Source organism: Amphiura filiformis, chromosome 4 (genome assembly GCF_039555335.1).
Source record: "Amphiura filiformis chromosome 4, Afil_fr2py, whole genome shotgun sequence".
Classification (NCBI taxonomy): domain Eukaryota; kingdom Metazoa; phylum Echinodermata; class Ophiuroidea; order Amphilepidida; family Amphiuridae; genus Amphiura; species Amphiura filiformis.
In genome coordinates, this window is record NC_092631.1 from 9792359 (window position 1) to 9805234 (window position 12876).

The 12876-nt window shown below is 39.6% G+C and overlaps 1 protein-coding gene across 1 annotated transcript; it reads right to left on the minus strand.

Annotated features, from left to right (window-relative positions):
- Positions 1–347: 347 nt before the first annotated feature.
- Positions 348–10094, minus strand: LOC140150537 (zinc finger CCCH domain-containing protein 10-like). The gene is given in 4 exon segments (XM_072172566.1): positions 348–2045; positions 2048–2967; positions 6319–6425; positions 9968–10094. Coding segments are annotated over 2 exon segments (987 nt in total). The 5' UTR covers positions 2663–2967; positions 6319–6425; positions 9968–10094; the 3' UTR covers positions 348–1673.
- Positions 10095–12876: the final 2782 nt, after the last annotated feature.

Sequence of the window (12876 nt, forward strand, 5' to 3'; positions counted from 1 at the left end):
AGCGCAGACAAGTATTCACAGCTAAGTTACTGCATGAATTGTGAAAAAAATGAACGCATAACAGGGCGTATGCTCTCTGCATAGCATCTGTCAAAATATGCTCTGTATCACATCTGTCAAAATATGCTCTGTATAGCATCTGTCGAGCTTTACTGTGGTTCAGATACAAACGGGGTACATTATTCTGCAATAAAGTACCGTAATATACATGTACAATGTCCCATGATGGTCTCACGCTTGGACAAATCACTGTGGTTTTGAATAGATTGTGAAGGTAATAGCATTCCAAATATTAGTACACATACATTGTATTTGATTTCAGTATCTGCTTCAATAGCACGCAACACAGCACCAACTTTATACAAATAACCCCCTGTTCGGATGTAACTCTTTAAAAATTCTATTGAAATATTATCAAGAAACACAAAACTCTTGGACTAAAACCTGATACATGTACAACATGAACATAGTTACTCCAATCTGACAGAGTTGTAACATTTCAAGTCATGTCATAGTCGAGTCGAGTCATTTCTAGTAATATCTAGAGCCAAGTCAAATGACTCCAGTCACTGTACAATGTCAACTTGTACAGGGAAATTTGAAAATCCGAGTAGAGTCATTTATTTTTAAAAAGTCGAGTCTCAAGTCATGACTTGTTACAAGCCTGCAATCTGAGAGAGAAGTCTTGCACGTTTGACAGTTAGGTGTTTGCACTAGGAACCTACAAAGGCAAGGAAGTACCCACTTTGGGTGAGAAATGGCGAGGCTAGGCAAGAGGCGGCGAGGTAGCCTATTAAAAAAAAGGCGAGGAATGCTGAGGTTCCGATTACTCTTGCTCAGATCCTGGGCAAGTTTGGCGAGGTACATCCAGACCTGCCATATATTTTGTCAGTAAATATAAGTCTCACCCAATTAACACAATTGTTAACAAGTTGACTCACGTTGGTCTTAACCAATTTTATTACTCAACCAGAGAGCTCAGGAAGGTTACAATGTATGACCAATATAGTCAGCACGATAACAATGGTATTAATTATTGGGCGACACTTATATTCCAGACAAAAATGTCTGTGGCAGGTCTGGATGTGCCTAGCCTTTCCTTGCCATTTCTTAATTTAGTTAAGTTGTCTCAACCTCGCCATTCCTCTCCTTCTTTAATAGGCTACCTCGCCATTTCCCGCCAAAAATTGGTACTTTCTCGCCTTTTGGGTTCCTAGTGTTGCTTGCTATTTTTGTCCCATGACTGTTTATTTTATGCCATAAAAGTTGGGAAAGATGGCATAAATGATTCTAAAAACTGCAAAGCACTAAACCAAAATGGTTTTATGATATTTGATCAGATTATTTATTTATCATACCACACACTTCCAAGATATACTTTTCATTTCAGCCAAGGAAACATTAGCTCTTCCTGCAACACAAAACATGCCAACACTTCTTAGGCCCAATATTATTAATAAATCATTCATGTTATGACAAGTCGACTATTACATGCAAGTAAATAAATTGTGATAAAATTAGAAAGTATCTAGAGTCCTGGTTCTATCTCCAACAGCATGCGACAGAACATCCTATTTTACGTAAGTTTTTCTGATTAAATATTGGTTTGAAATTTTGATATGCACTGGGTATGAACACTAATTTCGATAACACACAAATGTTTATACATGTACTTAGCGACCTGCAATGCCAGGGCGAATATTGGTCGACACAATAGGATAAGATATCATGGATGTTTGGACACTAGGTATGGATACAGTTGGTATGGCTTGAGCTAAGGTAACAGCCATGGTGGGGATCTGATCAGAAAGTGCTGCAGGACTTTCCTGGGTTATCAAGGCCGAAGCCTGTGGCCCAGTCCCTTGCTGGGTTAACAAATTGCCGTGCGACAAAAGTGGGAGGCCAGATGGCGTTGAGCGCACCAAATGGGTTTCCGCTTTGAGCAGTGTATTGTGGTGGTCAGTCTTGGCAGCGCGCAGCCGTGCATTCTGCTCGAGCAGAACCTCGTTAGTAGCTGTTAAATCGGACACTTGCTTTGCGCAAGTCATCTATCTTCGCGTCGCAGCATCACATTTTCATCTTCCAAGTCGCGCATGTCACGATCAAGTGGGCCATCTCGACGTGGTGGGCGATCTCCATATGGATCCATGTCATCATATAGTGGGCGACGCCGCATGCGATCAAACTCGTACTCACCATAGGGATCCCTTGAGTAATCATATCTGGGGTCAAAGCGTCCTGGCATGCGCCGCGAACGTTCTTCAAACTCCAAATCACCGCGACTAAGATGACGGAATTTGCATCTGCTACCACGGTTGCATTCTCCTTTGAGATAGTCGCGACATACTGGTATTTCCCCTTCCATCAAATCGCTACCCCCTCCTGCAAGCCCCTTAACAACTGCCTCTTCAAGAACTGGTGGGAGCTTACCGGTTTCCTTGTAGTATTCCTGTTCAGATCGAGAACAGTGTATGTACTTGCAATTGGACCGCCTGCATTCGCTGTTCTGGTAATCATGGCAAAATTGATACTCTACGCGCTGTTTGTTACTACGTTCTGGATGATTGTATTTACAACTGGCACCTCGTCGGCAAACATTTCGCAAGAAATCCCTGCAGATGTTACCTTCCCCTTCCTCATTATCCTCTTGGTTATTCGACATGTTGGCGTTTATGTGCTTAAATTTACTAGATTTTTATGCTTTTAGCTTGCTGTTCACTTTCTTTGCTTTCCGTTTGTGCTTACTTGATCAATACTATTAAAGTATTCACTCAAGTGATCTTGCCACGCTGCTGTTCTGTTCTTAAAATAGCACAATACCTGAATGCTGCGCAAAAACTACAAGATGAAGCACAGTACAATGTTTCTTCAAAGGTCGCAGGTCATCTAAGGGTCGCAGGCTTTCATCAAAAGCTTGTGCTGCGGGCGCTGTTTTCTGCTTTGCGCAACTTTCTGAATGATGAGGACCTGTTTGGAGTAGTAAAAAGCGAGGCAATGTTGCTTGTAATACTGAAAGCGTGATATATCAGTTCTAGCTTATATAGCCTTAAGCCCTATGAAAACTTTTACCTTTGATTTTATTCAGCAACTTAAGTCACATTTTTACGAAACTTTTATTGCACATGAAAACTCATAGTAGTAATCGCTAGGTAGGTGCTTAATCACTTTGCTAATTTTAACTTGATTAGTTTTTCATTATTTACATTTATAACGAAATATTCATTGCATACAAGTTTAAAATATTACTTAGAAGAATTAAGCAAGTGACACATGAAGACATGAAAAAGCAATATTGTTAGTGATAATGGAAGCAATTTGAGTTTGTGTACAAGCTTTTTTTAATTGATGTAACTAACAAACCTGCATTAGATTTCATAGATGAAGATCAACATTGAGCGGGTGAATTACGCATATTAAATTATATTGGCCATGGCAGGTAACTTTGGAATTAGCTTGAAATTAAATATGCAACTATTAACAGTTGGAACTCATTAACAAGAAAACGCTTTTAAACACAAAAACCTGCAACACAAAGTCATGCACGTGGTCCCGTTTGATCCCCATCTTTTCTGTACAAACAATGTAACACAAAAAACTGTTGAGGTATGCCTGACATTTTGATAAGTTAAAATAAATTAGGATTATTTCAATATCAATTATTAGATAATTGACTTTTTCATAAAAAGGCAGTTCTCTAACCAAAAGTGTTGCCTGTTTTGCGATTACCATACAAAAACAAATTGACCTCAAAATGATCTTTGATCTCAATATGTGACCTTGAACTACGAAATTACAGAGCTGTTATTACTGAATTTTGATATAAAATTGGATTGATTGATCATCGATGAGCCCATATTTACTGGTAGACCTATAAGATTTACAAATATTGGGCGAGAAATAGTCGCACCCTATTTTTATCATTATTTGGATCTAATATTTTCATCAAAACATAAATGGCTGCATTTAGGTTTGAATTGTTCATGTGAGAGCATTTTTTCATTTACAAGTTGACCTCAAATGACAGTTGATCTCAAATGACCTTTGACCTCTACATGCGACCTTGAACACCACAAATGCAGCTATGACTTTCCTTGAACACCACAAATGCAGCTATGACTTTCATGTTAGGACACAAAACCTTAACATACAGACATACATCCACATGTATTTGCCAGCAAAGAGGGACTGATGAACGTGGAAATGTTTTTTTCTGATTTTCTGTACCTAACCGCGCACCAGTTTTACAAAAAAATAATTTTTTTTTTGGATTTTAACCTATCAATTCGGAGCCTGATTTTATACCAACAATAGAGAATGCACTCTCAAATGCATTTTTAGGCTGTTTACAGTCAATTGCACATGTCAGCTAAATGGGGATGGTACCGATGCAATACTAAACGTCCACGGTTGGAATGTAAAATTTCATATTAACATCCGCATTTACCGGCAAGCACCCACACACACATATATTAAGAGTGGTTAGTGCCTCCTTGAACCTGATTCAGACGAGACAATCAAAGATTGGGGGGGGGAAGTAATGCGGGCAGGCAACTGGGAAAGTTGGAATCAACTTTCATTGGCCAAACACAAAATAAGGCGATTTCATGTTATCGATGTTCCACTGTACATAGTAGCTGAAAATTCAAAGTAATGCAACCAAAGATATTAGACGTTGAGTCTGAATTCTGCCATGCTTTTGTGTTCCTCATGGAGGGCAAAATAAAGTGTTATTTCGCCATGCGCCCAGCAAACTTCCCAATTTAAATTGTGCGCGTGTTTGAGCTGTGTGCTTATCATGCCAATAACGCATATCCAGCATTAATTAAATGTGCTACGATCAAGTTTGAGACGCCATTTAGCATGTTCGATTTCAGGCTTTTAATGGATAATGGAAGCAATTAGAGTTTGTGTAGAACAAGCATTTTAATTTACAGAACTGGCAAACCTACATTGGATTTCCTAGATGAAGCATGATAACACGTACCAAGTTCTGTATGCAAACCTTTGCAACGCTCAAGCTTAAGACGCCAATTAATGTTCAATTTCATTAACGCTAGAGGAGTGGCGGATAGTCCAATATAGCGGATTTACCATTAGGACTCAACAGACTCTTTTAGTCTAATGTCTTAGAGTGTTGCACCTGAACCAGTGCTGTACAGTGCGACCATTTTAGGCGCATTGGCGACTTGATTTTTTCTGATGGCGACTAAATATTCAATCCCTGGCGCCAATGGCGACCAACTGTTGAAGCTTTTAATTGCCAGCAAATGCAAAACATGTATGTAATGTTGCATTCAACATGTTCAAGAGTATGTATTCTATGAATATGCATTTATCATGATGTCTCAATGGGGACTTCCTGGGAAACATACAGGCCTACACTGTACAGTGTACATGCTGTGTATGAAGTATGTAGCGTTCAATGGAATATGTAGTACAGCAGCTATGAACATTCAACGCACGTGGCTGTTCAGTTGGCACCTCAGATTTTTTACCTGGGAGCAAAATTTGGGCGCCTAAATTTATAAAGTTAGGAGCCATTGGCTCCTCAATCAGTTTTAGCACCGTACAGCACTGACCTGAACAAATGTTCCACCACTACACGGTTAAACAAATCGCAGCTAATAATTCTTAAAGAAAGTGTGAGGCAATCAAAATATTATCAAGCACGAATCTTGTTATTTTATTTTAAACAAACTCATGATCATATTGGCCATAAAAATTAATAAAAACAGCCGTCTCTCAGCATGCGATATTCCAAACTCCCGGGCACTGAATTGTCTAGTGCAACGATGTCCCAGTAATACAATGAAGGCTGACGACAATTGAGCACAAATAACCATTTCGTCATTGCACTATAAAATTTCGGCGCGGGAATTTTGAATATCGCGTGTTGTGAGCCAGCTGTTTTTATGGCCAAATATGAGTTTGTTTTAAATAAAACCATGTGATTAGTGCTTAATAATTATTTGTCTAACCGTATAAGGCATAATGTTATTATTGCCAGTGACAAATGAAATAAAAAACTTGGCAAAGAAACTAAATTGTGTTTTTTTCCAGATCAAAGAACCAAACTTTTAAAATTAAAACAGGAGAAACAATTATGAGACCTTTGTTACCGGTACCCATCCTATATGGAGCACAGACCTAGCAGAGTTAAGCATCACGCATTATGTAACCCAATATTAAGCTATGGAAATGGAAAATGTTGGGAGCAACTAGAAAACGTAGATATGGCAAACTGATGGCAAATAGCTAAGTGCGACATATTTGCAATGCAGGCATTAAGGTCATAAATATAGTAGACTAATCATATACCTGCGCGTGCTGTTGGCACCTGCAATGCGCACCCACTTGATTGCTGCTGCTGCTGCTGGCTGGATGGCGCTGTTAACAATGCTTCCCTGTTCACTGATTCACGCACACTGAAATTCAAAGGTAAAATGCAAGTTAAAAACAAATGTCATTCAAATTGCTGTTGACAGTTGAATTGAAAGTCTCATTTAAACCACATTTCAGAGGGAGGGGGGTTAACTTCTCAAAAACTAACAATATTTTTGCTGTTCAACTTTTCGTGAATTTGTACTACACAATTACTATACTGTGTATCAAATAAACCATACTGAACTCAATTGGCTACTCTGGAGCACTTCAAAAGTTATGATAAGAAGAGCTATTTATAAGAGTATTTCTGTGAATTGATGGTTTGACCCACTGAGAACCTATGTCACTCATGGGGCACATAGAACCATGATCAACCATCAGTGCTAGTGTCAGAGAATGCAAGAAATAACCTTAATTCTTATGAACAAAAAGCACAATTCTGATTAATAGCCAAAATGACCATACATGTACATGTAGGGCCAGGGTATGTCCAGCGAGGTCATGTCACACTTCCGGTGTGACATGTCCAGAACGTCAATATATTTTCGGAAGAGACGGATAAATTGCATTCCTATAATATCAATTGCACATAACATACGAAGTCACAAACTTACAAACTTCAATATGCACTTCAAATAAAGCAGACCAGCTGTTAATTATTACCGATCCTGCAGAATAACTTACATAATCGTCAATTTCAAAGAATCCCATTGCTCAGAATTGCAAATTTCATTTTTATCTGTCAAATGCGCTGTGGATGTGCTCAGAGATTTTATGATGTGCTTCATAAATCACAGGTGTGAAACTGACTTTATACCACTCGCTCGCTTTCGCAGAAAAGCCAGCCTCCGGCACCTCGTGGTACTGGGGCATGACGTCATCATGGACGTTTGTTATAGGCCTAAAATGTTTACAAAAATATATTGGTCCACACGTTGTGCATGTATTCAGTTGTTCGACGTATAGGGCCAGGGGCCAGTTTGAACAAAATAGGTGGCCCCTGGTCACAGGTATTTACCGTATTTGTTCTAATAAGCGCCCATACTCCAATAAGCACCCACCCAGGGCATTATCAATTTGCTAAAGGGCAGGGGTAGCATTAAGGCCCGAAAGTCGGGGGTTGTTTTTCCCGTGTTTTTCACTCCCGAGCTTGCAGAAAATCCAAATACATGGGGTGAAAATTAAATCTCGGGGGTGAAAAATATTTTGCAGTGTAGTCAGGGGTAGGAGTAAGGTCCAAAAGTAGAGGGTCAGAGTTCACCCCCGAGCTTGCACATTCCCAATATATGGAGGGTGAAAAATTAATATTTTTTAAAGTTAGGGGTCATTCACCCCTGATCGGGGTTAACGCTACCCTGCTAAAGGGTACCATTAATGTTGAAGTGACTGATAGACATTGATACAGTGAAATAGACTTAGGATTTGAAGTCCTGTGTAAACGTGCAATACATTTACTGCATCAGGAAAGCTACTAGAACATCTCAGGCCCCCAATATAAATTTGTCTAGCGGCCCTTATGAAAAATTTAGGAAACCAGGTAAAAAAAATAAGCGTCCACCCAAAATTACGTTGTAAAGCACCCTGGGCGCTATTTGGAATGAATACGGTATTGCCTTTTGGGGCTTTACTGGAACCAAATGGCCCCTGGCCCCCATTTATTTCCCAGCCTGAGTTATGTTCATTTGAATCAGAATTGGTGACCTTTCTCTCAATTTACAAAGTGTAACTTTTTTTCATACCAACTTATGACATATGACCCTTTGTGAGTTATTCAAATGCCAAATTAAGGAATGGGTTGGCAAGTTACCCCCTCAGATTTTGCTGAATATCATTTAGCATATTTTAGCATACCTCTAGCCATGGGAATAATGAAATTTCACCCCCCCCTTATTGTTCATGTGAGTCACGTTTATTGCATTAGTTGCATTTCCGTTTTAAATGCTTTTTGGGACACTCACTTTGACTATATACAAGTATTAAGCTGAAAATTGTTATAATTTTATATCATGAATGTAAGAGTGTTTTAATGTACTGGTACCGTTTCTCAGCCAAACAATCATACTCTCTTGATCAAGGGAATGGCTGTGCACAAGTAGTCAATGATGATCCCACTAGCCTTCAAAAACTCTACGTCCGATTGGACGCACACATGGTTCGCAGGTTTTTGCCGCAGGTGGAAAAAACATGGTTTTAACCACGATTTTGCTATTTCAAAATAAAAAAAATACACATACCTGAGTGACGGTGAAAACTACAATGTAACATTTCGTGGAAATAAATTATACAAATTTATTTTTACGGAAATGTTACAAGTTACAACCAGGGTGCCGGTTATAATTATATTTAAAATGTTATTTAGATTTCCTTTTACAAATTAAGCGTAAATTACTAGCCGTCCAGCACGTATTATTTTGCACAAGGTCCATTATAATCATATCTGCATAAACATGCTTGATATCGCGCACGTACATTGTACGCGATGGTTAACGGCAACTTAACGCTGTCAAAGGAACCTTGGAAAAAACTATATATAGCGGTGACCTGCTGAGTCAAGACCTGGACTCTGGTCAAATAAAGGGAGCATCCAATTCTATACAGACGTACAAAATTAGGGGTACCGGTACGTATCACGTAGACGTTCGCTTTTCGTATCTCTTTCCTTGTTGGAATGGTATACGTCGTTGAGATAGGAACATGTACCGAACATCCGGGACCTACTCTGCCATTTTGGCTGAGTAACAGTAACGGTACATGAACACGGTATTTTGTGCCTATGTAAATTAGTCATTGTATGAAGCTCAACATGCTCAATGAGCTGTGTTTATACCCATGGGTTATTATACTCATCATCAGACTGAATCATGTCGTTAACTGCACAAGTTGTGTGTGCAATTCTACTACTACTACGTTGACCGACAGAGGTTGTCAACAATGAATAATAATATAGGCATACGTGTCGCTTTTGAAAAAGCGACACGCTTAAATTTTGATTTAAGTGAATCATGCGCATGCTCAGCAGGCAAATACGACTGCGATTTAGTACACTGATCATGGATTCATGCGTACGATTCAGGTCTCTGACTCTGCAAAAGCGATCGAGTATAAATTATGCATCTTTAGAAATGACCGGCGATTGTGTCTTCTCAAGTGGGTTTTATTCCGGGGGTTTTATCATGTTAATTAGTGACCTGACACACACTTGTATTGGTTCGATCAAGCATTCAAATGCTTTCATTTTTTGTACTGGATCTTTCAACTTCAAGCATGTCCAACAAATTTTTCAATGTAACTTGTAAGTGCCTGCTCTGGCCATAGTGGAAGTAAAAACGTCGGATACTATGGCCAGAGTTCTAGGGCTAATATCACGGGGACCTGTCAAATCAAGGAGTCCTGGACCCCAAGACCCCTTAAAACGCTACCTCTGGTTACAACAACCATGGACGAAGCGAACAAGGTAGATCATGTAGATGGCTTTTTAAATGTATGTTTTATGACATTGCACCCCGGGCTTTGCACATTTAGAAATTACACGAACAGTACAAAATATACAATTTTAGTTGATAAAAACACTATTAATTTATACTTGAAAACCTTCTCGTAATAAGCTTGAGACAAATATCTGCAGATGGTCCGTGTAAACTGTTGATTTGATGGCTCAAAATTCGTCAACTTCCTGTGCGTAGCTCAATTTTCACACCAACGCCATGAACAGGGCAAAAGGCATGTTCTTCCTGCGTTAAAGAATTAAACCCGGAAGTTGATTTACACTGGTAATGAATATTCATGATTGAAAGCTTCGGAGAGCCTGTCTCAAGTGGTGACGGGCTGTAATTGGGAAATGTAAACAAACACGCGAAAAATAATGTAATTCTACAATAATTCTAATAAAATGTTGACGTTTTCCAAACTTTCAGGCATCTAAGCTTGCTGCAAGGTTTACAAAAACGTTTACTGGATCAGAGTGAGTACGTACGTAGAATTTAGGCTGACTAGTAGTACGTAGAATTTAGGCTGACTAGTAGTACTAATTTTAGTAGCTTACTGAGTAAAAAAAGTGAGTTGAATTTTCAAGAGTAATGTTATGGAGCAGGAAATAGTAGTCCAAGGTGCTCTGACGATAACACTCCGATCGCCAGGCAATCTACGTTTAAGTAGGCCAGTGGGACCATGGAGCTATTAAGAATGGAGAGGCAATAGATTATGTAACGCATTGTACACTTGTGCCGATTTGAAATCTGAGAAGCTATTCATCGAAAGGTACCTTTTGTTTGGGACAAAGGGCTTCCACCATTAAATCGGTAAGCTGACCAGACAGTGTATTAACGCTTTACCTAGCAGACTACTGTCAATAAGTGATCAAACGAAAGTCGCGTGAAAGCGCTTACTATAACGAAAAGTACCTTTTGTTGTTATACCACTCAAGGGTGTAATTGAGTAGCCGTAAGCTCAAAAGGCACACATTAGCCGCTGATGCAGTTCGTTGTCACCCCACTGACTGTAGGTGCTTCATTTAAATAAATTGAATGCGCTTGCTGAATGATTACATATCAAGGCTGCCATGTCTGCATGTCTATTACTGTATAATGGTAATAGCTACGTAGGCCTACATGTAACCGGTGTAGGCCTATATTAAAGTTGTTTCACAAATTGACATTTTATTTTATTTTAAGAAGGAGAATGTCATAAATAGTGGCGTACTGAAGGGGGGCAGCTCTTTTGTGAGAGGTCTTGGGAGGGGAGGAGGGAAGAAGAGGTGGAGGAGGGGACATGAAGAAGGAGAGGGGGCTGGAGGAAGAGAGAAAGAGGGACAAAAAGTATGAGGGGATGGAGAAGGGAAGGGAGATAAGAAGAGGGAGTGATACTTTAGCAAGGAAAGAATAAGTACAGAAAAAGGAAAAGAAAGGAATAACAAATAAATGTAGGCCTTATAATAATTATTATAGAAACTAAACACAGCCCCCCCCCCCCACAAAGGCCTAACACTAACAGCACTATAGGCAGCCATTCGATGATGTCAATGCCTTTATGCGTTACGTATTTAAAACGCCCAGTCAGATGTATTTTACACCTGCCAAGCACAAGTCGCCCAATTTCGAAAATTGGACGTTGAATGTACACTCTCATGAATATTGATTGGCAACATTTTCCAATATGTCAGCGCTCAAATTGGACACAATAGAACAATAGACCATTCAGTGCGCTGAGTGGGACAACGAAACCGCTACGTGAACGAGCTAAGGAAATAGGAGTCAAAAGTAATTTGCGTCCTCCATGCGAGCGAAAGGTCAACGTTGGTTTAGATGTGTTGCAGCAGCTCACCGTTACCGACGAAACCACATTGAGATTGAGAGGAATTTTCAAGAGTTTATTCACGCATGATAATTTGATATAACTCTAGTCAATCATGTCCATTCTACATAACATGCACGATTTTTACAGAATAACTGCGCCGGTATAAATCGTACATGTATCCACTACGATAAAAATATTGGACCTGCCTGTCGTCTATCATAGGTAGAGGATAGTCAAAATAAAAATTCCTATCGTTTATTCTCATTCTTAGACTTAGTCAGTTAAATATTACTTTAATAACTGTAAACTATTTTTTAAAGCAAAAATTAAGTTACCGTCATAAAAACTTCACATCTTTTGTTGCGCATACTGCTAGTGCATGCAAGTATTCTGCACTGCGTGTATGCATGCAACATGTTACATACGCGCACCTCTATGATCCCAACAAACATTAAGAAACTGGCCCAGTAATGATGTAATATTGGATGGCTGAGCATGATACCATAACATATCGGATGAGTCATAAAAATATCGGACGAGCCAACGGCGAGTTCGATATTTGTTTGACGAATCCGATATGTTATGGTATCATGCAAAATAAGCCATCCAATATTATCATTATTAGGCTTTCTTAACTCCTAATAACCCTGAAAACATAATAATGGCTTATACCGGTCTACTTCTGGCAATACCGGACACGGCTGACGGTATGACGCCAGTACGAGCCCGAAACTGGTCTACGTACCGGCGGCCGTTTCCATGCCATTGTTAGCTGCGCCGCACTTGGTCCTGTATTGGGCCAACTGAATTAATGGCATCGCGCCGACACATATATACTGGCCCAGTTCTGGTAGCTGAATTATGGCATCGGGCCAGCACAAATATACTGGCCCAGTTCTGGCAGAAACTTCGCAATGTGAATTGTGGGATTGCTCGTTTAGCGCCTGCGCAATACATAGAATTCTTTCCTTCGACTGAATTGCGAGTTTCAGGCACAGCTGCAGGCGGTCAAATAAAATCATTAAAAATCCAGTAGATATAGGTGAGATATTTTTGTTCGTTAATATACACTCTACCCAAAGTGAATTCATGCGTGGTTTGAGTTTATTCCATGTCGTATTTCGAGTCTCCATGTCAGTTTTTAAGTGAACAGAAATAGACCGGATTTCACAAGACGTGGCGGTAACATGCTCATGCATG